Source organism: Gymnogyps californianus, chromosome 19, assembly GCF_018139145.2.
Source record: "Gymnogyps californianus isolate 813 chromosome 19, ASM1813914v2, whole genome shotgun sequence".
Classification (NCBI taxonomy): domain Eukaryota; kingdom Metazoa; phylum Chordata; class Aves; order Accipitriformes; family Cathartidae; genus Gymnogyps; species Gymnogyps californianus.
In genome coordinates this window covers 3,971,158-3,992,486 of record NC_059489.1, presented here as the reverse complement: position 1 = coordinate 3,992,486, position 21,329 = coordinate 3,971,158, and the positions used below count along the sequence as shown (strand labels likewise).

General features: G+C 35.8%; 1 protein-coding gene across 6 annotated transcripts in view; it reads right to left on the bottom strand.

Moving 5' to 3' along the window:
• Positions 1-21,329, bottom strand: part of BPTF (bromodomain PHD finger transcription factor) — a 58,988-nt gene that overhangs the window by 35,495 nt on the left and 2,164 nt on the right. For all 6 annotated transcript variants that reach the window (XM_050908579.1, XM_050908581.1, XM_050908582.1 and 3 more), the window contains exons 2-4: positions 9,632-10,454; positions 1,477-1,700; positions 529-729 (exon numbers count right to left, since the gene is read on the bottom strand). In XM_050908579.1, the coding sequence (XP_050764536.1) occupies positions 529-729; positions 1,477-1,700; positions 9,632-10,454 (1,248 nt within the window). The remainder of the gene's footprint in view (positions 1-528; positions 730-1,476; positions 1,701-9,631; positions 10,455-21,329) is intronic.

Genomic DNA, 21,329 nt, shown 5'->3' with positions numbered 1-21,329 from the left:
GGATATTCTTTAGTATGTCTTAGGATGTCATTTGGCATCATCCATAGAAAGCAACTTCAGCAGCTTTGTTTGTCTGTTTGATAATGCTGAAAAACATCGAGCTTTTTCCTTTTTTTTTTTTTCCCCCTATAGTTAGTAGTTAGAGATAGTATTGTCTCAGAATCAAAGAACAAACTATTTCATTCTGACAAGGAAAACAACATTAAAAAGATGTAATATTGCTTACTACAAACATGTTGATCACAACCTGTAAGTGCCACCTGTACCTCAAGCCAAAGTATCTACAAGCTGGCTGTATTTAATTTGAAAAGTAGGAAAATTGGTGAAATTACTTAAGAGAAACAATTATAATATACAAACACAAAGGAACTGACAAGTATCACCTATTACTTAAAAAATAACTTAAAGAATCATATAAAAAAAGAAAAAAAAAAAAATCACATTAACACTGAAAGAAATGTGAGGATCTTAACCAAAGATTCACGTTACTTAAATGAAGTTGTTAAAGCACAATCATAGTTTCTTTACCTTCTGTTTTCACTTTTTCCGCATCTTGCTCAGTGGGTGTTTCCTCAGTTTTATCTTGGTCTCCAGATTCTTCCTTGCCTCTCTCAGCATCTGTCTGGTCATTATCAACATCACTTTTGGCCTTCTCTGCTTCATCATCTGCTGTGTTTTTATCTTCCACTATTTCTCCTTTTCTTGCTCTGATAATGTCCAAAATTTCATCTACAATAGAAAGTATGTTGTCATCAATAAACAACAAACTACCACCTACAGAGCAACCGAGCAGAAATAACATGACATAAATACTACTACTTTTAATGAGACAAAAGATAACATCCAACTTCTTACCACTTTTCCCCACTTAGAAGAAACAATTCCAAAGATTTAATTATTGATTTCTCAGAGTAATGTATTTATATTGTGATGACTTAAATCCATTTTTAAACCTGAATATCAAATCTTCACATCTTCCCTAGAACTAAAGTTCAAACCTTCACAGATTTATATTGCTATTTATTGCTCCAAGGTAGATAAATTAAGTTGGTGGGGAACTGCAGAGGAGATGTGCATTCTTCCACATTTTCCATAATATTGGAGCAAATACTGGAGCTCTAATATTTTTGCCACTCCAACTCCTGTTGGATTGTTAAATGTTTATGAGGAGTTATATACATACATATATATAAAAGACAGTACATCAAGAAACATTTGACAGTTAACACAGCTCCACTCCAACACCTGGAATGATCACAATCTGGCACACCCTAAGCAAATCGAGAATCCGAATCATTCAGGACACCCTGGGATACATGATACATAGTCCTACAATAAGTCAGCACTACATAGCCATGCTGGCACCTGCATGATGCTTCTCCATCAACTTCTATAAACCTCTTACAATAAAATAAATATAAACTAGTATTCGATTCAAAGTGTAACATCTATTCCCATTAAACACAACATTCTTACCATTTGCTGCAGAAAGGAAAGACTTGTTGTTGCCCCTTGCTTTATTAGTAAGGTCTTCTGTCACATCCATGTGCCGATGAATTTCATCACGCATTTCTTCCAGAGTTTTGCATAGGTCAGCTTCCCAGTAATCTTTGTCTAGGCATTCAATTAACTCTGCCAGCTGTATCTTTGTGCTATAGTACCAGATTTTCTTATCTTTCTCACTTTCTGAATCTTCCTCTCTGTAAGAGCATTAAAAAAATATTAATTTTAAAATATCTGGATAAATGACAAAAATGAGTATCAGCCTACTTTTTGCAGAGAACTATTAAATGCCAAGACCTGATTGTGAATAAACAGATCACATGAGGACACTCATATGCACCCAGTTTAATACCCAAATACTGCTTTCTCACTTCTCTCCCTTTTTTCATCCCCTCAGAAGTTCTCATGACAACTTCCTCAGGAAAGCTTTTGAAGAGTCTCCTTAAAACTGGTTTGTCCAATCTGGCAACAAGGTTTATTCTCATTACATTTACTATTACTGTAACCAGTAATCTACTACTAAGTCTCAAACAATTTGCAATGAAAAAGGGTATGGCTCCAGAATCCATAAAGGGTAGTGTTTCTGACTGCATATTCAGGAAATAGCAAAGTTAGGAAATTCAAAGCACAGAATGTGACATTAATAAAATATTTTATATTAGCATCTCTACGGCATTCACCTGGGAGAGCACCAGTAAGGGACAAAAGAATCTTAAAATGATCCTTTGAAAAGATCAAAGGATTTCCAGATTTTTTATCTGGGGTAGTCCGTGACACCACGAGCCTAGACAAAACTACTGGAGGACCACAGTGTCAAAAGCATCTCAAGAGGGCCACCAGACCCAAGCGAGCTCCATAAATATCTCAGGTAACAGGCTCTCCCAGAGTGCTGGAGAGTGTAAGGAGGACACTCCAAGCGGTTCTGCAGAAGGCTGCTTGATTTCAGCTTGGCTTGTTAGGTCCTGTTCAGCAGCAGCAGCCAGATCCAGGCTGGCTGTGGGCAGGACCACTCATTTCCACAACACACCCTAGCACTCCCAATACCATGAACACCGTATGGGGTGACACAATGATTTATCAGCCTGGCCTTCACATGTGGAAGAGGAGCTAAACTATTGCTACACTTGCACTACCTGTAAAAGCATTAGACCTATGGCTCACTAATAATCCTAAACCAAATTGTCAACAGGAATGGAAAGCTGACTGTAGTTTGAAAGACCTGCCCTTGTAAGGTGTCCTAGTTTCAGCTGGGATAGTTAATTTTCTTCTTAGTAGCTGGTACAGGTGCTGTGTTTTGGATTTAGTGTGAGAATAATGTTGATAACACACTGATGTTTTAGTTGTTGCTGAGTAGCGCTTATCCTAAGTTAAGGATTTTCAGTTTCCCATGCTCTGCCAGCAAGCAGGTATAGAAGAAGCTGGGAGGGAGCAGAGCCAGGACAGCTGACCAAACTAGCCAAGGGGATATTCCATACCATAGAACATCATGCCCAGTATATAAACGGGGGAGAGTTGGCCGGGAGGGGTGGATCGCTGCTTGGGCATCGGTCAGCGGGTGGTGAGTAACTGCATTGTGCATCACTTGTCTTTTCTTGGATTTTATTTCTCTTTTTTTGTTATATACCTTTTCATTACAATTATTATTATTACTTTATTATTATTATTCTTAGTTAGTAGTATATTTTATTTTACTTTAGTTATTAAACTGTTCTCAACCCACGAGTTTTACCTTTTTTTTTTTCCTCCCCCCTCCTCCCCATCCCACTGGGAGGGAGGAGGGGGAAGCGGCTGCGTGGTGCTTAGCTGCTGGCTGGGGTTAAACCACGACATAAGGTTTGTTTTGTGTTCCTCTCTACCGGCTGCCTCCACATGGCTTATACATTAAAGATGGTAAAAATTGGCCCCAGATATTCAGAAAGCCAAACAACCGTAAGGCAACTTGATCATCATCTACTATTTTCCACATTCTATTTATGAAACAAATGTAATATTTGCAACTCACTCAGAACACTACTAAAATAAGGTGGTTATGAAGTTAATAATGGCAACATTACTCAAAATTCAACTACTAATTTTTCACAATCATTACTATAAAACAGACTTTTGGTTTTGATGATAAAGCCTGGTGTATTGCACAGAAATACTATAATTTCTCTCATAAAGGCCTTTGCTCATGAAAAGCAACTAATTCTACTTTACCCTTTTACTCCTCTAGGCTACCAGTAAGTTTCCATTAGTTGTAACAGGTTAGCATGGTTAAGTTTGACAAGTTTTCTCAGAAAACAGCTCATTTCAGGAAGACTGCCCACATACCACACATCAAAAAGTAAAAGCTGAACATTGACAATCATTTGACTCTGGAATATTCTATGCCTGCAGACTTCCATGTTAAAAAAAAAAAAAATATTATTTAGACCATGTTTCCTCTAAACCAAGAAAGTTATTTACTAACTATAATAGGAATGGCAGCACCTTTATTATTGTTTGTGAACAAAAGCCACAGAAAAGGAAGATAAAGGCAAACACCCAAAAACTAAGATGGAAGGGGAGATGAGAATGCAAGAATACAGCTTTATACAGCAAGAGGAAAGAAAAGGATGAAACAAAATGCTTAACTAAAAAGGACAGGGAAAGTATGCCTAGTGAATTTTCCCTGGCAAATATCCAACGGAAGTGGTGAGAGCAAGACACTGGCAGAGCAGCAATTGTAAGGCTGCTCTGCTCCTTACAAACATGACTGCAGAATATAATGCTGTTGCTAAGTTTATACTTTAATTATTTGTTAGCTCACCAAAAAGGGAACTTTAACCTTTCATTTTGAACCCCTAGCTCATTACATGATTATTTGCTAGATAGATATCCCATTTATACATCTTCTTTTATGACCTAGATAAGCAACAACACAAACACTTTATATAGGCTCATCATTCCACGAAGTAAGGCTGTGCTAGTACCAGTTTGCCAGACAAGCAGCTCAGGCATAGAGGCTTGTACACCTTGTTTAAATTTTGATGGTGATCATCCAAGTGTTTTCTTCTTTTTCCACTTTCTCCCCCCCATTTAGCAAATCTGAAACTGCTACAGCTATGCTAATGCATCCAGGATGCGTATGTGTGTCACCTGAAAATCCCAAGAAGCATCTGTCTTTTCCTTTCCCATCAGTTCTTCCTATTCTAGTGTTACAAGGCTCTACTGGACTAAAAAGCACTTTGCTGTTATCTTCAGTTTCCCTATATAACTCAAGAAAAAGCCTTCAGTACCAGTAAAGGTATGCTATATTACAGGCCAATAAAACGCAGAGGCACACTGTGAAGAATCAAGACACTAGACCACAAAGAGGGAGTATTCTGCAGAAGGCACCGAGAGCTAATAAATCTTTCCATGTGTGATTCGAGTCCTACCCATTAAACTGCTCAGATAATATTCCAGAAATGGACAATGAGGTTATCCAAGAGTATTTTATTTCCCTTCTGCTTCATTTATATATGGTTTTGAGCATAGAATTTCTCTTGAATTGAAGGCTATCACAACCTTAGTAACAGAAGTTCAGGAATTAGCGTTTTCTCTTGACAAAAGCACAGACAGAAAAAGAAATGGCACAAGCTTGCTGTTACGTATGCTTACACGAAACTCACTTTGGTCAGACTTCTTCTCAAGATTCAGGTGTATGCTAGTGGAAGCCTGGGAGTGCTCATTACCAACTCACTAACAGTCAAAGAACTACCGCAGAAAGCACTCTATGTGATCCATTTTGGCAAAGTAAGTTAAGATTTAAATTAACAATTAAAAGATTTAAGCTAACTTTCCCTGAACACCTTCTTGCATTGGCTAAAGGGACACTACTTTTACCCTTTGAAGAAATCAGAGAGGCTATCATAAAAAGAAGATGGAAAGATGCAAGTCTGCACAAGGACTGATTCCCAGTGTTTTTTCTCTGACAAGCCAGACAGATCTGCCAGCTTGGTGCTGGACAGGTCTACTTAGTCTCCAGGGGACTCAACTGAGTCACATACATTAAGTGAGGCCAAGCAAGGGAGAAAAGAATCACACGAATATTTCCTACCTCTTTCAGCCTCCTTCGCTGCCAGGAACTATTCACTGGCAGGCTTTAGAAGCAAGTTTTAAGACTGATAAAAATGACAACACAGAAGATGCTAGAAACTTTCGAGTAATGTAATAATGAAGTAGAACTTCTCTTCCTGAATTCCATGCTGATACAATTAGAAACTGAAGAATTCAGTAAATTGTTTAAAGTAATCTATTCAAATGAAGATCCAAAACTTTTTTAAGTAATTGGAGAAAATAGAGGACGACCCACTAAGAACATAAACAGCATGACAAATCTTGCAGAAAAAAAGCTGAAACTGTTTTTGACCATCAAGGAAGACACATGCAACTCAAGAATAACAATTTGTGTCTTATTCCTGCTATCAACATGGAAGCCAAACAATGTTTCATTATCTTCTTTCACAGATATTTGACAAATCCAAAGCATCTCAATATTTCTAGAAAGATAACTTGTTAGCAGTTTACTAGGAGAATGCAAGTCAAGGTCCTAAATTTCCTGACTTGTTAACTTGCAGAAATAACCTTCACAAGCAAACCAAATGCAACTGACCTAGAGACATCATCCTAAATTTGCTAACAGCTTGAAACAAAAACTCAGGAATTAATTCTCTTGGGCTCCCCCCCCCCCCTTTTTTTTTATTTGCTCATGGGGATGTATGAGAGGATACCTCCTCAGTGTCCACTTTTCCATCTTTGTAAAACAGAAGAGGTGGAAAAGAGAAACAAAACCACAATGATGGGCTTAAACAAGGCTTATTACCCTCAGCAAGTGATGAGCGTGGAAATAAAAGTATCAGTGAACAGCAACAAGTCCACAAAACCCTTTAAAAGATGGGAAGACCAGTGGTATGATGGATTTATAACATTTATAAGGGGGGAGGGGAAAAAAAAAGTAAAAAGCCCTAAAAACCGCTTTGAAAAACAAAAAAATGCAAGAATTTAGGATTTCAGTTCTCTAATCTGCCTGGGCAAGATTTCAAATCGGTGTTTGTGCAATTATTTTTAGATCTACAAGTTTCCTCCAATATATTTGAGTCCATGGCATTGGTGAATGCACTCTTCATTTTAATAAAGTTGATATGATAACATCATTTCATGAATCTCAGGTTTTAGCATTTGGCAGTTATCCTTTAAGTTATCCTTCAGTTATCCAAGATATCAGGTATGGTTTGATCTTGTTCAGTATATATATGCAAGATGGCTGGTTTGGTAAGCATGGTACAATGGTAAGCATGCTTACTGAATCTAAAGGACATTAAAAACTGAAAGAACAGTGTTTCATATCTATGTGAATTATTAAAGTTGTATTTCCCTGGAATTTAGTTATGTAGTAAATACTGCTGTTCCCTTATGAAGTGGCTTTAGCATAAAGTTTTAAGGCACATTATGCATAAATTTAATTATGTCAAAGTTCTATGAAAAGTCTAGTGGAATTGGTTGATTCTATACATCCCACACTGCACTGTTAAAGAGTACTGCTGCTGCAGATCTATCAGAACAACTGTCTATCTGTTTTTTCTTCCAATTCCATCAGGAGGATTTGAAAAATTTTTAATCCAAACCACATACTTCAGAAAGAACTTGTTTTGGAAGCATGCACAGGTACATTTACACTAGCAGAAGGCATGATATCTAATGGCAACAGGAAGGATAGGGACTAGCAGGGGAAAAAAAAAAAATCTTTCAACCTAGATGATCTGCATGAGAATATGAAAGAAAGTCAGGAAACAATTAATGGATGAGCTGCATTTCTTCTTGTTTCTGTAAACATAAAAATACTTTTCTATTTACATTTTGAAATATTTTAATCACTAACAAAAAATCAGTAAAGTGGAAAATCCAATAAAAATTTTCCTTTTGCTATATTGTTTACAGTTCTCATCTATCTTGATTTGAAACGGCATACTGATGTTATTTTCTCTTTAAATAAATCCCAATTAAGATACAAAACTTACATTCATAAAACTTGATTTATGATTTCTGAAACAAATAATTTGCCCACTGAACTCCTAACAGGAATACAAAAACATTAAAAAAAAAAATCAATACATTTAACCTTTGAAGATGTCTTTTCCAGTGCAGTTAAAATTATTACCAATGTGCTAGAGAGAAAGAACTTTCACATGTAGATTTCAAAGGATCAAGAAGCACCTGCATGATTTAGTTTAAAATATGTTGAAGTACTGCCTGTATCAGAACCTTCTGAACATCAAATATTCCACTTCATTAGGAAAAAAACATTGTTTCATAGATCAAGTTTAGTCAAAAATAATTACCAACCTGCCTCCACATTGGGGGGAAAAAAAAGCCTGCCTGTTTATCTGAAAACCACCTCCTGAGTGACTCTGGATTTTTTTTACATTAATTCCCAGACCTCTAATGGCAAGCAGAATATAATCATTCTGCCAGTACAGTAGAGCAGTGAGACAAACCCATCTTTAGAACAGCCTTTTCCTCAAGAGTTTGAAAGGAAAGATACAAAAACGATCCACAGAGGAGACTGTCTGTAAGTTATTAAAGCACTGGTAACTAGAGCAAAAAGAATATCAGTTACATGTCCTTCACAACCAGGCTTTTTGTGAAAAAAATCAAACTTTCAACTCATCTTCTGGAAACAGAAGGTAGAAAATTACGTATGAGACAACAGAAGAATTAGGATATCAACAGCTTCAGGCTAACCATCACATCCTGCTGAACCACCTGAATAATACACCACATACTACAGAGCATGTGATTGAGTATAAACATAGAGTATTAAAAAAAAAAAAAAAAAAAAAAAAAGAGTATAAAAGATTCCCTGCATCTCTTAAAAGATTACTTGACACTACCGTGGCATTTATAACCTGGAGAAACTAAAAATAATCAAAACATGGACTCTTTTTTTACAAGTGTGAAAGAACACCACAGGAAACAAAGAGCAGCAATAATTAATACTTAAAGCACCAGCTAACAATACATTAGAGAAAGAGCACTATATTTTAAAAGACTAAAACAAGTCCTTAGAAGTGTCTTGTTTGCAAGATGTAACACCATCAACAGTCCTCACAATCCCTTTTAAAGACACTGGCTAATATCTTAATATTCACTGTAATCTGTTTTGTATGAAATTCTGTTAAGGTATCCAGCTGTGGCTTATTTTCTCTGTAATACTGAATGGAAAATTGTATTTCAAGAAATCTAATAAAATCTCTTTATTTTTCCTAAATTAACAACACCATTGATTTAACTTAAATACTATTTCTCTTCCATTATGAGAACAAGTACATAAGAACAGTCAGTTATAAGAAAAAACAGTCTTTAGTTATTTTCCTGTGAAAAGCGTAGAAGTATTTTTATAATGTCAGATTCAACTTTTCAGGTAAAAAAACAAGGCATAATGCCCTCGCTAACAAGGGGTTGATTATTATTAATATTTTGAGATACATTACTATCTCAAGACGAACCAGTAACAGCAAATGATGTTAAACATACAAAGTAGATCACTTGAAGACAGGTATTTCTTGCTATTTTGACTTTGTTTACACTACAGAAGTGTTCACATACAACATTTTCTGCATTTCTATTTAACAGATATGGTGAATACCTTCGAGTACCTCTGAAAGTCTTAGCTTCAAAGGCAGACCATCAAACCAGTAACAGTATCTAACAGCCAAATACTATCTAAGCAGGTGAAAGTATACCAAAACTAGTGTCCTATATACCATGTGATCACGAAGAGAGTTCAACTACTTTTCAGTAACTTTTACAAGAAACTGGAGAGTTCTCATTAAAATTCCCTTTCTTTTCCTCACATTCATGTGTTTCAGGCACATTAATATTAAGCCGGAGGCCCTGGGTTTTTTTTCCCCTTTTTATATATAGACTATGAGAATATTTATTTTGGAGAAAATTGATGGATTAATTACATGGTCTTTAGAAATCTACTTAGAAAACAGCAAGCAGTGGTCTTATCTAAAGAAAGAACAATTTTAAGATGGCAACAGCAACTTACAGAATATATTAAAACTACATTCAATACAGTATTATTGTTCAGAAAATACTAAATGATTAGTTTACTTACATAATAATTCTTCTGTTCAGGAACCAGTATTTTCGTCTATGCCTGTCATATCCAATAGGTTCATGTCGAATGTATGGTTTATTTTTTTGGATTTCAGCAACACAGTCAGTTACTCCAGGCACCTTATGTGCCACGCAGACCTCACACTGCCATTCATCTTCAGGTACCTCTTCAAGAGGTGGTTTCACGCACTCCAAATGGTACACAGCTGAACAAGTTTCACAGCAAAGCAAATCCCCAAGTTTGTGACAAACCCTACAATGATCATCATACTGAATAACACCTTCTGACATTAACTCTTCACGTGCAATGTTTGTTGTAAGAAACTGATCCACTAAGAACTGCAGAACTTTGATTTTATTCTCTACTGGTCCATAAGGATAGTCCTCTGTCTCTTGGTAAGGAAGAACATGATGGTATTCCTTGTCACTCTCACAATATACCCGCAGAACCTCTGGCCACGTCATTCCATCTATGAAATACAAAGTGGAATTAACGCTATCTTTGAGGTCAGCAGGTCCAAAGGTAGTATTTGAAGTGTCTTCTTCACGTAAAACTGCTTTTAAAAGCACTATATGCATCTCTGCCATAAGTGTGCACTGCTCTTGACTTACCAGAGCAGCACAGAAGTCCTCAAAACGAAAAGGAGAGAGGCGTAAAACAGTGCCAAAGTTCCTTAGTACCTCATAGATGGCAATAACATTCATTATATGCTCACTAGGCACCATTAAGTCCTCTGAGGATTTAGGAAACTCCAAGGGTGGGATATCTTTTTCTTCCAGTATTGGAGAACGAGGACGATGCACTCTTTGTCTTCTCCTACCTGGAATAAAAAACAACAATAAGAATTTTGCCATTCACAGGTCAACATGTTTAAACATCTATCATCAATGATTGTGTCAAACTTTCTAAACTATTGCAAATTAAGGATTCACATCTTCACAGTTACATAAATGTGACAATTCAGCTAATAATCTTATACTTTAATTAACAGTATGAAAATAAAATACACAAGATATCTGAAGTTTTGCTTTAGACCCTTAGAGCAGCTGCATTTCCCATATAATATACATCTACTGAATCTTTAAAATGACATCTAGAATTTTAATTGTTTAAATTAGTTAAAAAGACAGACATTTCCCTCAGCCAAAATATTAATTTAGAAATTTTTCTCATTTTTATTCAGCATGACTAGTTTATCATTCCTTCTTGGAATTTTAACTTTAAACTTGAAGCATCAAGCTTCAAACAACAGATCTTTTGTATTAAAACGTTGCAAGCTATTCTCCTATCCAGCAATAGTATACAGGAAAGATCATTTCAAGCAAATGTCTTAGGACATCAATTTCAACCAAATTAAAATACAAAAGAGAACCTATATCACTTTGTCCACTGCTTTCTAACTAGAACATTTCTCCTGGATACCTACAAGCCAGAAGCAAAAGTTAAATGTGATGTTTTATGAAAATGTTTCAGGAACTCGCAATTTTTCAAAACAAACAAAAAACCCCCCAACCAACCAAACCACCCCCATGCTTCAATAAAACAGGAGACATATCCACAGAATGAGAAGGAAGTAGAATTATGGAAGGACAAAGCCTAATACAAAAAGCTAATCTGAAGACCTGTTTCACTACGTAAAAGAAAAGACACTGAGCATAATTAATTCAGTCTCAGACGCTATTTCAGATGAGATGCTACACTTTCTTCCCTTTAATTCCACTATCCTTGATGCCAAGCAGAAGGAAAAACAAAAGAGGAACGTTTCTGTACATGGCACTACCAGACAGATGAAATATTTCAATCTTCTATCAAAATAACAAAAAAGTATCCAGCTACATGCAACTATTTTGCAGCTATCAGTTAAAGTATTAGGATGCACCCATTAAACCTCCTTCCTTTTTTTTAAAAAAAAAAAACAATCAAGTTTAGACAATCTCATAAACTAATCATAAAACCATCATCTTGGTTTAAAACCAAGAACTGAGATGAAAAGTGTTTTTAGGTCCTCTGGTAAGCATATTAAGACTCTGGTCAACAACTAAATTTCATAATTACCAATTCTACACAGAGAAGTGGTCGGCAGGATGCATTTTATTCACAGAGAAAATCCAAAGGAAAATTGAAGCTGTCCATAACAGCAATTTAATATGCACACTTCAATAAAAAGTGACATATATTATGCATTGTGTGATCTGAGACTGAAGAGAGACACAACCAGTATTCTGGAATTTTAAACTTCACATTAATAATTTTTTGATCAAATTCTGTGCATAACAGCACCACCCCCTCCTCCCCCCCCTGCAACTGGTTCAAGAAAATGAAGAGCTAAAGTAAGTTCCAGTCAGCTTGGATGTTACCATTAAGAGGAAATGGTTCTCTGTGGCATTTGTTCAACCTACCCTACTCCCTCCAATACTCCCATAAATACAGGAAATAAGTCTAAGGCGGGTGGGGGGGGAAGTCCTGCTAAGGCAGGCAGATACCCAAAGACGGATCCTACTGAATCTGAAAACACCATCCTTAAAACTTTAATGCATTGAAAAGGGAAAAAAAAGTTACCAAAAAGAAAAGCTACCTTTAAGAAACATCTTGATGCATAATAGACAGTTTGCCAAATGATTCCAGAAGGAAAATGAATCAATCATTGAGCTAGTATGGCAAGATGACACCAGATACATCTCTCCCTCTCAAACTTTAAAGAATGAAATCTTATGCAACAGATTAGACACTCTGAAACAATATAGAAGATGAACTGCCAGATGTTTCCATTACAGAAGTAATGGGTCAACATCATCTGCGTATAAAAATAAATTTCCAAGTTTAGTTAAGTTTGAGTTCTGACTGTGGAAAATGAAAGAATGCTTGTATGACTGTCTTCCAATATGCTTCTGCACAAATCAGTGGAAAATGTTTAATCATGGCAAACGCACAAAAACACAGGAGTTTCACAGCCAGGCACAAAGCAAGCATTCTTACAGCAAGAAATATCTAGATTAAACCCAACTTCTCTATCATCATGATCCAAAATCATATATGCATAAACCAGAGTTGGCTTAATTAAAAGACCCCAAAGCAAAACACACGCGCACACTCACAGATTAAAATACTTTAGGGTCCTGAAGCTTCCTTCAATATCAGTCCTAGTAGGTGGTCATGCAAGACAACAACAATGCAGAACAGATATTCTGAAATCACTAATGGTCTTCAGAGTCCAAATATCACAAAAAGCTGGCAGAGCTATAAACTAGGATTCTTTTCAGTGTTTGCAATTGTAGCAGAAAAACGTGTCTGTCACACAGTAAAGCCATAAAAGAAACAGCCCTTCAAGAAAGAAAGCGGCAAGAACGATAACCTTGGTTTACCTAAATTAATCAGAAGTGACAACTCCCCCCCAGTAATTTCAGGCAAAGATAAACTAGAATGAAGGAACACTGCTGAAAGAAGCAAAGATTCCTTATTTCCTCTTATTTGTTGAGATTTTCTACTTCGAGAGCAAAATTACAATTGTCCTATGCATTGTTTTCATCCTTCATTGAAAAAAACCACACTCTCCATATACCATCTTTGTTGATGTCTCTTTCACAAGAAATAAACACTGGTATATTTGTTACATCAAACTAACAGAAGTAAAAAAAGAACCTTAAAACAAGGCATTCCCAGTATTTTCTGAAAAAGTTAAGAAAGTTCTCTAACACTTCCTCTTACAAAGGAAGCATATGGGTACAATTAGAAGTCTAGAATAAATGTGTTATCAGGACACAAAGTATGTCACAATACCATAATAAAGAATTGTACTTTGGTGCAAGTACAATGTAACTGTGTGGTTGCATTATTCACACCACTCTTCATCTTCTATTTAAATCAATTTACGTATTTTCATGTTTGCTTCGGTATAAAGCACAGAAATTTCAAAAGTAATTGTAAAACTATTAGTTTAGACAATAAGGAAAAACATATTGCATTATAAAACGCATGCCTCATTTGTCCACTACTTTGTGTTATGCCTCACAGTACGCAGCACTTACTATATCATACCACTCAACACTCCCAATCCATACTGTAAATCACACACCACATCTCAAGAGCTCAAATCATTTCTCTTTTCAGATACCAAACTGCTTTGAACAATTCTGCACTGCATATAATCTGGTTTCCAGAGCTAAAATAGGGAAGTATTCAAAGATGCAGAATATTTTAGAAAGAAATGGTACCCAGACATACTTTTCTTGAGTGGCTTGGTGGCATAGTATTTCAAATCTATGGGTTCTGGTTTTTTTTTCTTTCCAATTTCACTTTCAATTTGTTATTGATATTTGCTGTACCAGGGCTGAACAGAACTTGAAGTCGAGAAGAGAATCAAAGTGTGATTTGGAAATTCAGAAATTCCAACCAATTTGTGCTTAAACATATTACCATCTGATGCATCAACTGCAATCTCAAGAAACACTCCAGACACCTTTAAAAAACAAAAAAACCCCAAACACCAAACCAACAAAATCAAGCAGTCTAATCTCCAGTGAAAAAGATGGACATTCTCTGCCAAGGTGCTCATAAATCTTGAGGCATTCTAAGTGGCTGTTGAACTTAAATTAAAAGTGTAGGCCAATGGAATATGATATAATGATGTCAAAGTGCTAGAGTCTCTCTTTTGAGCTGAAATTTTTGTATTCTCCTGGTTGGGTGGATAACCCCCTCCCTTGCCACTAGCTCAGGCAGCTGAAGAAAGGCAGTTTTGAACTCCAAATAAGGACTCTAGGCTTGTTTGTGATTCTGATAATAACAATTTCTTCATTGCTAATTATCTGCAGTGTGCTGACAACCCATACAGCTCATACTACTTCGAAGCAGTTTCAACTTCTGTGAAGGTTTTTTGAAGATCACAGTTCATGTTTACCTAGCTGTTCTTCACATACACAAAAAAAGCCCTCAAATTTTGAAAAAGTTTTCCTACAATAAACATATCCAACTTTTCAAGCTCTTCACTTTCAAGGAAAATCTCTTTTCCACAAGGCAAATTGTCCAATGCTTGAATTTGACATTCACTGGCAGACAAAAACCAAACTTTGGTCTCTTAAAACATTTGTATGTTCGAACTATTTTATTTTATTTTTAATTATTTTAGAGATTCTGGGATTTGACAACAACCTTTTTTTTTTTTTTTAAACTTCTTGTCTTTCATCATGAATTTTGCCCTCCACAGGGAATTTTGACTATCATCTGTAAGAAAAAGTGTTAATTGAAATTTAATTAAATTGATTAAAAAATAAGCAATTTAATGACTTCAATTTAAATATTTGAGAAGTGCAAGCTTGTGTAGACTATAAAATTGATGATTACACAATAACAAATAGTTATTTTGATTTGGGACACTATGTATGTGCACTACATTAATATGTATTTAAAATAATACATGGAAGTGAAACAGTATAACAAATTCAGTGCAATGACCACATTGAGCAGTCAACACAATTACACTGTTGCTGTCTTTCCTTAACTTTGTATTACTACATCATCTACTGCCATTAATATTTTTCAATTTATCTTGGTATAGTTTAAATAACTTCGGATAAATAACTTTTATCATTTGCCCTGAATAATTTCCCATTTGTGGAAATCTCTTCTCATAGCAGCAGGTTTTTTTGTTTTAAGCAGAAAATGCAATATGTACTACTTTGTCTAAAACAAAAAACATCAAGAGAATTCCAGAGCAGGTGTACTAGCAGGAGTTACTTCTCCTTTAAGCATTACCACCACCTGACTAACTGGACTTTAATCTGAATCTAGATGTATCTGCTTTCAATTAAAGAAAGTCAATTTACTCACACTGAAGTTTCCCAAAATGGACTCAAGTTTTATTATACGTAAATTGTATACTTCTAAGATCGTTTCCACATATTAACCAAATCCCTGAATCAAATTCCACCTTCAAGTTTGAGCCAGTACAAAGAGAGAAAATGTCCACTTTACGCCATTCAAATTCCATAGCTTTATTTGGAAGGATAAATTGATCTGCCAATAGCCTTCTGCTGCCACGACTGGACTATTTACAGGATCCAGATCATCTTGAGTGTCTCAGCATTATACTGCTATCTAGCACACGCTTCTTTTAAATCACATTCTTTCACTAGTTGTCTCCAAAAGTGATGAAGTAGTCTGCAATGGCTGCCTCTCCCTATTTTGAATTCTCTAGTTGAAGAGCTGCCTGTAATTAAGATTAAAGAGTAAACAATTTTATTCACATGGCACATTTAATTATAGATATTGATAATTATAGTCTACGCTTACCATAATCTATTAAAATAATTTATATTACAAATATTTAAGCAAAACACACTAATGATATTTGAAATAAAATTAAGTTACTGAACTGAAGTAACAGGCTGAGCACCCAAAACCAGAATTTACTGAAGCACTTAAAAAACCCAAACTCTTGCTTTATTTATTTTTTTTTTAAATTTGCATCTATTTAACCTATTTGGTTCAAATGCTGACCCTTTCAAAATTTAGAAATGGAGTTTAAAAGGACCAAAAAGCTTGTCTCCCTTTTCATTCACAGACTGAAAGAAGAAAAGGGAAAAGCACATCTATTCTTTAACTCTTTACTACAGGAGGATATGGAACTTAAAAATACTTTAACTGTCTTTAACATATCTTCTGGTTTATGTAGACAGTTTTAAAACAGAGTATCTGAATGAACGTATTTACATCAGTGTCCAGAATACAGAAAGGTTCTATGACTAAATATGACTTTCGTGCTTTGTGCTTTAGTTGTATTCCAATTACCATACACATGTAGCCTAACAAAAATAACAAAATCCAGTTTTGCCTTGTCTCACTTATGTTACATATCCCTTCACTCCAGATGTACAGTACTAGTAAACATAGCCTTTCAGCCCAACATATTTCAAGCAATGGACTGGTGGATGGAGGTCCTACATTACAAATATTCTGCCAGAACTACTGTCTTGTTTAAACAGGGAGAGAGTGGTAGCTGCACTGGTATGACCTAAAAAATAAACACTGGTTCCAGCATTTCTTGATTAGAAAGCTCGCAACTGGTCTCATTTCTCTTCTCTAAAAACTTTCCCTTCCTCATAATTTCTCAGCACTTGGGCACAAAGACTCCAGCTTAGAGTTCCCGTTCACTGTTGCAGTGGAGAGGATAAACTTGACAGAGTATAGGGGAGAGAAAAGACAGACCAACGAGTTTCAGATACTTCAGTAATCTGTCACAGGAGGGGGGGGAAGGAAATATAGAACACCACCCCCCCCCAGCCCACTTCACAAAATTGACTCCAGCAAGTGAAAAAGACTGAATTTGCCCCCAATAAGAGATTAATTTTTGGCTTCAAGTTCCACACGTCAAGTAAAACTACCCTACTCTTACATAAAGTTCATCTTTAGTAAAATAGAACTGGGTTGGTTTTGTTTTCCAGATCATGAGTCACTACAGAAACTTCTCAACTTAAAGACCAATTGGCAGTTATATGATGTCCTGGAAGCACGAGTACTCCTTAGAGAAGATGCCCTCTCCTACGTTTCCCTTCCTCCTGGAAATTTTGGCTTTTCACTACCCTCCTAAACTCACTAAGACTGTCCTATTTTTTTTTGGTTTTAATAAACATAGAAGAATCAGACGTTTGCTGTCCCACATTACTACTTTGCACCAGGCAAGTTTCAAATGAGAATGTACAGCAACACACAAGTTCTTGTTAGATATCACTGAGACAACTGAAAACAGTTGATGAAAATGCATAAGAGAACATTTTTTGTGTTTTTTCTTTTCTTTTTTTCTTTTTTTCCCACAGCAGAATGCATAAACTGAATAAAGCTACATGTTTGTCACAGCAGTATCCAAACTGGTTCCTTAATTAAAAGTCAACCTCTTAGGAGAGCATTTGCTCAGCTTACACCAAAGAAGAAAAAGCAGTAAAATGAATCAGTTTAACATAAAATAAGAATATATTATGAAAAGCAGAACCAAAATAGAAAAATCTAAATCTTTTTCTTGGGATGGGCCAAAATTAAAGACTTTGACTTACACAAAACACTTTTTTCCCTTTAAAAAATGCCAACATGACAATCAACATGTTTCTAATATTCACAAGTCAAATGATCTCTTCCAGAAAAATTTTCTGAAAGATGCATTTGTAACTACTTGAAAGTGCAGCTCCAATTTGAATATTGCTCTGCAACAATCGTACCTAACCCAAATTTATTTATTTTGCCTGGAAAAAGAAAAAAACCAACCACAAACCAGATTAAACTTAAAATCTAAACCGACATTAAAAGTGAGACATTCCAAGCACCACAAAAGCTTTGGAAGTTGAAGCACAAATGAAAAAATAACCAGTTACTAGACTAGATCCTGAGAGCATCTTCCTGAGAGCACTCGTATCACAGAAATTCTCAACACGTGCTCCTAAGCTGAGTCTGACTACTGCCTTGTGTTGTACAAAACTAGGTCTTTATGTTCTTTAAAAATTGTTTTAAAACTTTAAAACTTTTGGCTGTTTATTTTTTCAGTTTGTACAGCTGTCAGTAGTACAATTCTAATCAAACTAGGGTTCTCTACTGATTTTACACTAAGAATTTAATTTCTCAATGTTATGGCCATCAGTAGGAGCCAGGAATACAAACCCCCTATATTCTAAGGCATCATTTTAACATTTAGATAACTAATGCAAGACAAGTAGCAAACGAGATCCCACATTGTTATTCTGAGAAGTACTCAGAGGCACAACCCTTTTGTGCCTAGAACCCGGGCGGGGGGCGGTAGCACTAACATAACGTCAGGAACATCCTAAAAGACAATTGCTTCGTTGGGATACACTCAGAATAAGTTGTAACTAATTTCAGAAGTTAGTGAGCCCTGAGAGCCGGCCCCAATCTACTAAAATCTACATTTATGTACCTTACACCAGTTCTATGCAATACAATGGTCAGCTATGGAATTTTACTGCAGACCTACAAAAAAAAGTTTGCACAATAAACTCATCTGCAGTACATCAAATTATTCTACCTTTTACAACATACATACTTTGATAATGGTACGGTATTTGCTGCACAGAGCTTCTTAGAAAGATGACTGAAGTGACAAATGCTCTCTTCAGATAAACTGCAAATTTGCATGTCAATACAACAGAATCAGCCACAGATTTACTCGTTTGGCATTCTACACAATTTCTTTGCTAGGACTCGTCTTCTACATTTTTCATGACTGGCATGATGAACTAGTGATAGTTCCTCTAGAGTACAAATCAAAGTTCAGATTACTAAATGGTAAAATAAGAGCATGCCAGATTTAATTTAGAGAACACAGTACCCTAGGTAAGATGTTTGGGAGGCTGGTAAATCTTCTCACATGACAGACAAAAGAGGCTGCATATCTTACTGTTGTATCTCAATGTCTCCATTTAAACAATTCAAGAGCAAGAAAACGTGTTAAGATATAAAATTACTACAGATGCACAAAATGCAGCACCTCATTTCCAGTTAAATTCTTTCACTCTGAAGATAAAAGCACACTGGTGAAGTAACTGGTTAACAGAAGTGATGGTCAATCACTGTAAATGCTCACAGACTAGCAAAATCAATCTAAAAATTTTATTTCATGTATTTTAAGACAAATCTTCTGGCTCACAAGTCCACTGTTGTGCATTTACTTGTTAGACTGATGATTATTATCTCAGTCAAAATCTAGATGTATAGCTCTTCCTAAAGCTGGTTTTCCAAGTTTTTGACGAAGAAAAACAAGAAACAGAAAAAATGAAGGACTTCTAGGCATCCTGATTAAATCCTTCTTTTAGAATTCTGCAACATACGGAAAATACTTGATATCTATAATGCAATTGTGACAAGCCTAAAGTATAACTTACAGCGGACAGGTAATGGCAAAAATGTTTAGTGATACACGATATATAGGATACCTATCCTAAAAGTACATCTACCTTCTCGGGATACAAAGGGATAAGAGAGAAGGGACATTAAACACACACAAAATACTGCTACCAAAAGTCCATCCAGCAGAACAAAAAGCAATAATAAATGTCATATGCATTCACACCATAAGCTTTTACTGTACCATTATTAAGCATTGTATCAAAGGCATTTTACCATTCCTAAGATTTTGCTTCTTTAAATACTTTAATAATATAGTAAAAAAGTACTCCTACATCCAAGTTCAAGATATATCGTAAACTCCCCAGCAGAGCACAAAAATTGAGCCTTTCTTGGCTAGAGACATCGCACTGTGATCTTTTAATTCATTGTTCAACGTAAGTTTGAAAAACCTGTAAGAAGTCTGTCACCCATTTAAGTGGGATGTGATTTACGTGTAAAATCTTGGTTGGTAGGAGAGTTTGATTGGGATTGCAATTTTTCAATGCCCTGCTCTCAAAAAATAAACTCTTCAGCCCCCAAGACTACATCCTGAAAGTGGTAGTAATTCAGGCTGCACGTGATTGAGGGAAGATAAGTAGAGAACGATCGTTCATCATCTCTTCTAGTAGAAAAAACCCAGCGGGCACCGCACGATTCTGTCAAGGGCCAGTTTAAAACAATGGAGGAGACACTCCTTCAAGCCTCCCGTTAACCACGGGAACTTTGTCACTGTATACTACAATTTGTCTGGTTTGAAGAAAAATATATGAAAGAAAAAAACCCGTATCTAAACATAGCTAAAGACCAATTGTGGCTCAGCATGCACCTGAGTCAAAGAGCACTGCAACCCATGAAGGAATTCTGAAGACATATCACTGTATGCTTGCCCTGTTCTTAACATTCTTCTCTGCATTGGGTGCTGTCAGATAAAGAGATACTGAGGTTAGGTGAATCTTTTCCTTGCCTATTAATGCTGTTCTAATGTCAAGTATCTCTTCCTGGATTATGATAAGACTAAGATTTCAATTAGTGCCACCACTGTGTAGCAGTGCTCAACGTAGATATTTGTTCAGCAGAAACAAGACACAGACTGAGCTGATCAAATGAAAAGTTTGTACTTTCTTCGGAAAAGGGCAACAGCATGTCTGGGAGGGAGGGAAGGAGGGAGGGAGACCTCTAGGCAAATACTGAACTAATCAGAACTGCCAATAAATTGCCAAAATAACAACATAGATGTTTTAACTATCAAACAGTCAGTATTAAAAAAAAAAAAGCACGTAAGGATGAAAATGCTTACACTTAAACTTATCTTAAAAAAATTAACTGAAGTTACCCTGACCAAATGAGAAATAAACATGTAAATTATCAAAATGGTTTCTGATACACCTAAATACCACATAAAACCTGTCTACGCTTGCACAACAATGCACACAGAGGTATCTTACTATTTGCCAAAACACTGAAGTACATTTCAAAAATTGAATACACCCATACTCTGTAGAACTCATTTTAAACCTGGATGCTCATGTGAAAAATATTTTCCTGACCTAGCCAATTAAAATCATAAAAATATTCTTTCCCTGACAAAAGCACCCCCCAAAAAAGTAATAAAAATTAAAGTTACCACAACTAAGCAGAAAATGAAGAGTTAAAACTCAAGAGAGTACTTTAGAGTTTTTTTCTTCTGTGAAGCCAGACCTCAACCTTTAAAGGAATAAATATTCAAAAATTTGAATTTGATTGCAGGACATCCCTGCAACAGGTAAACTAACACCTTAAAAAAAAATTCTCTCTAAATTAAATTCATTTAGTA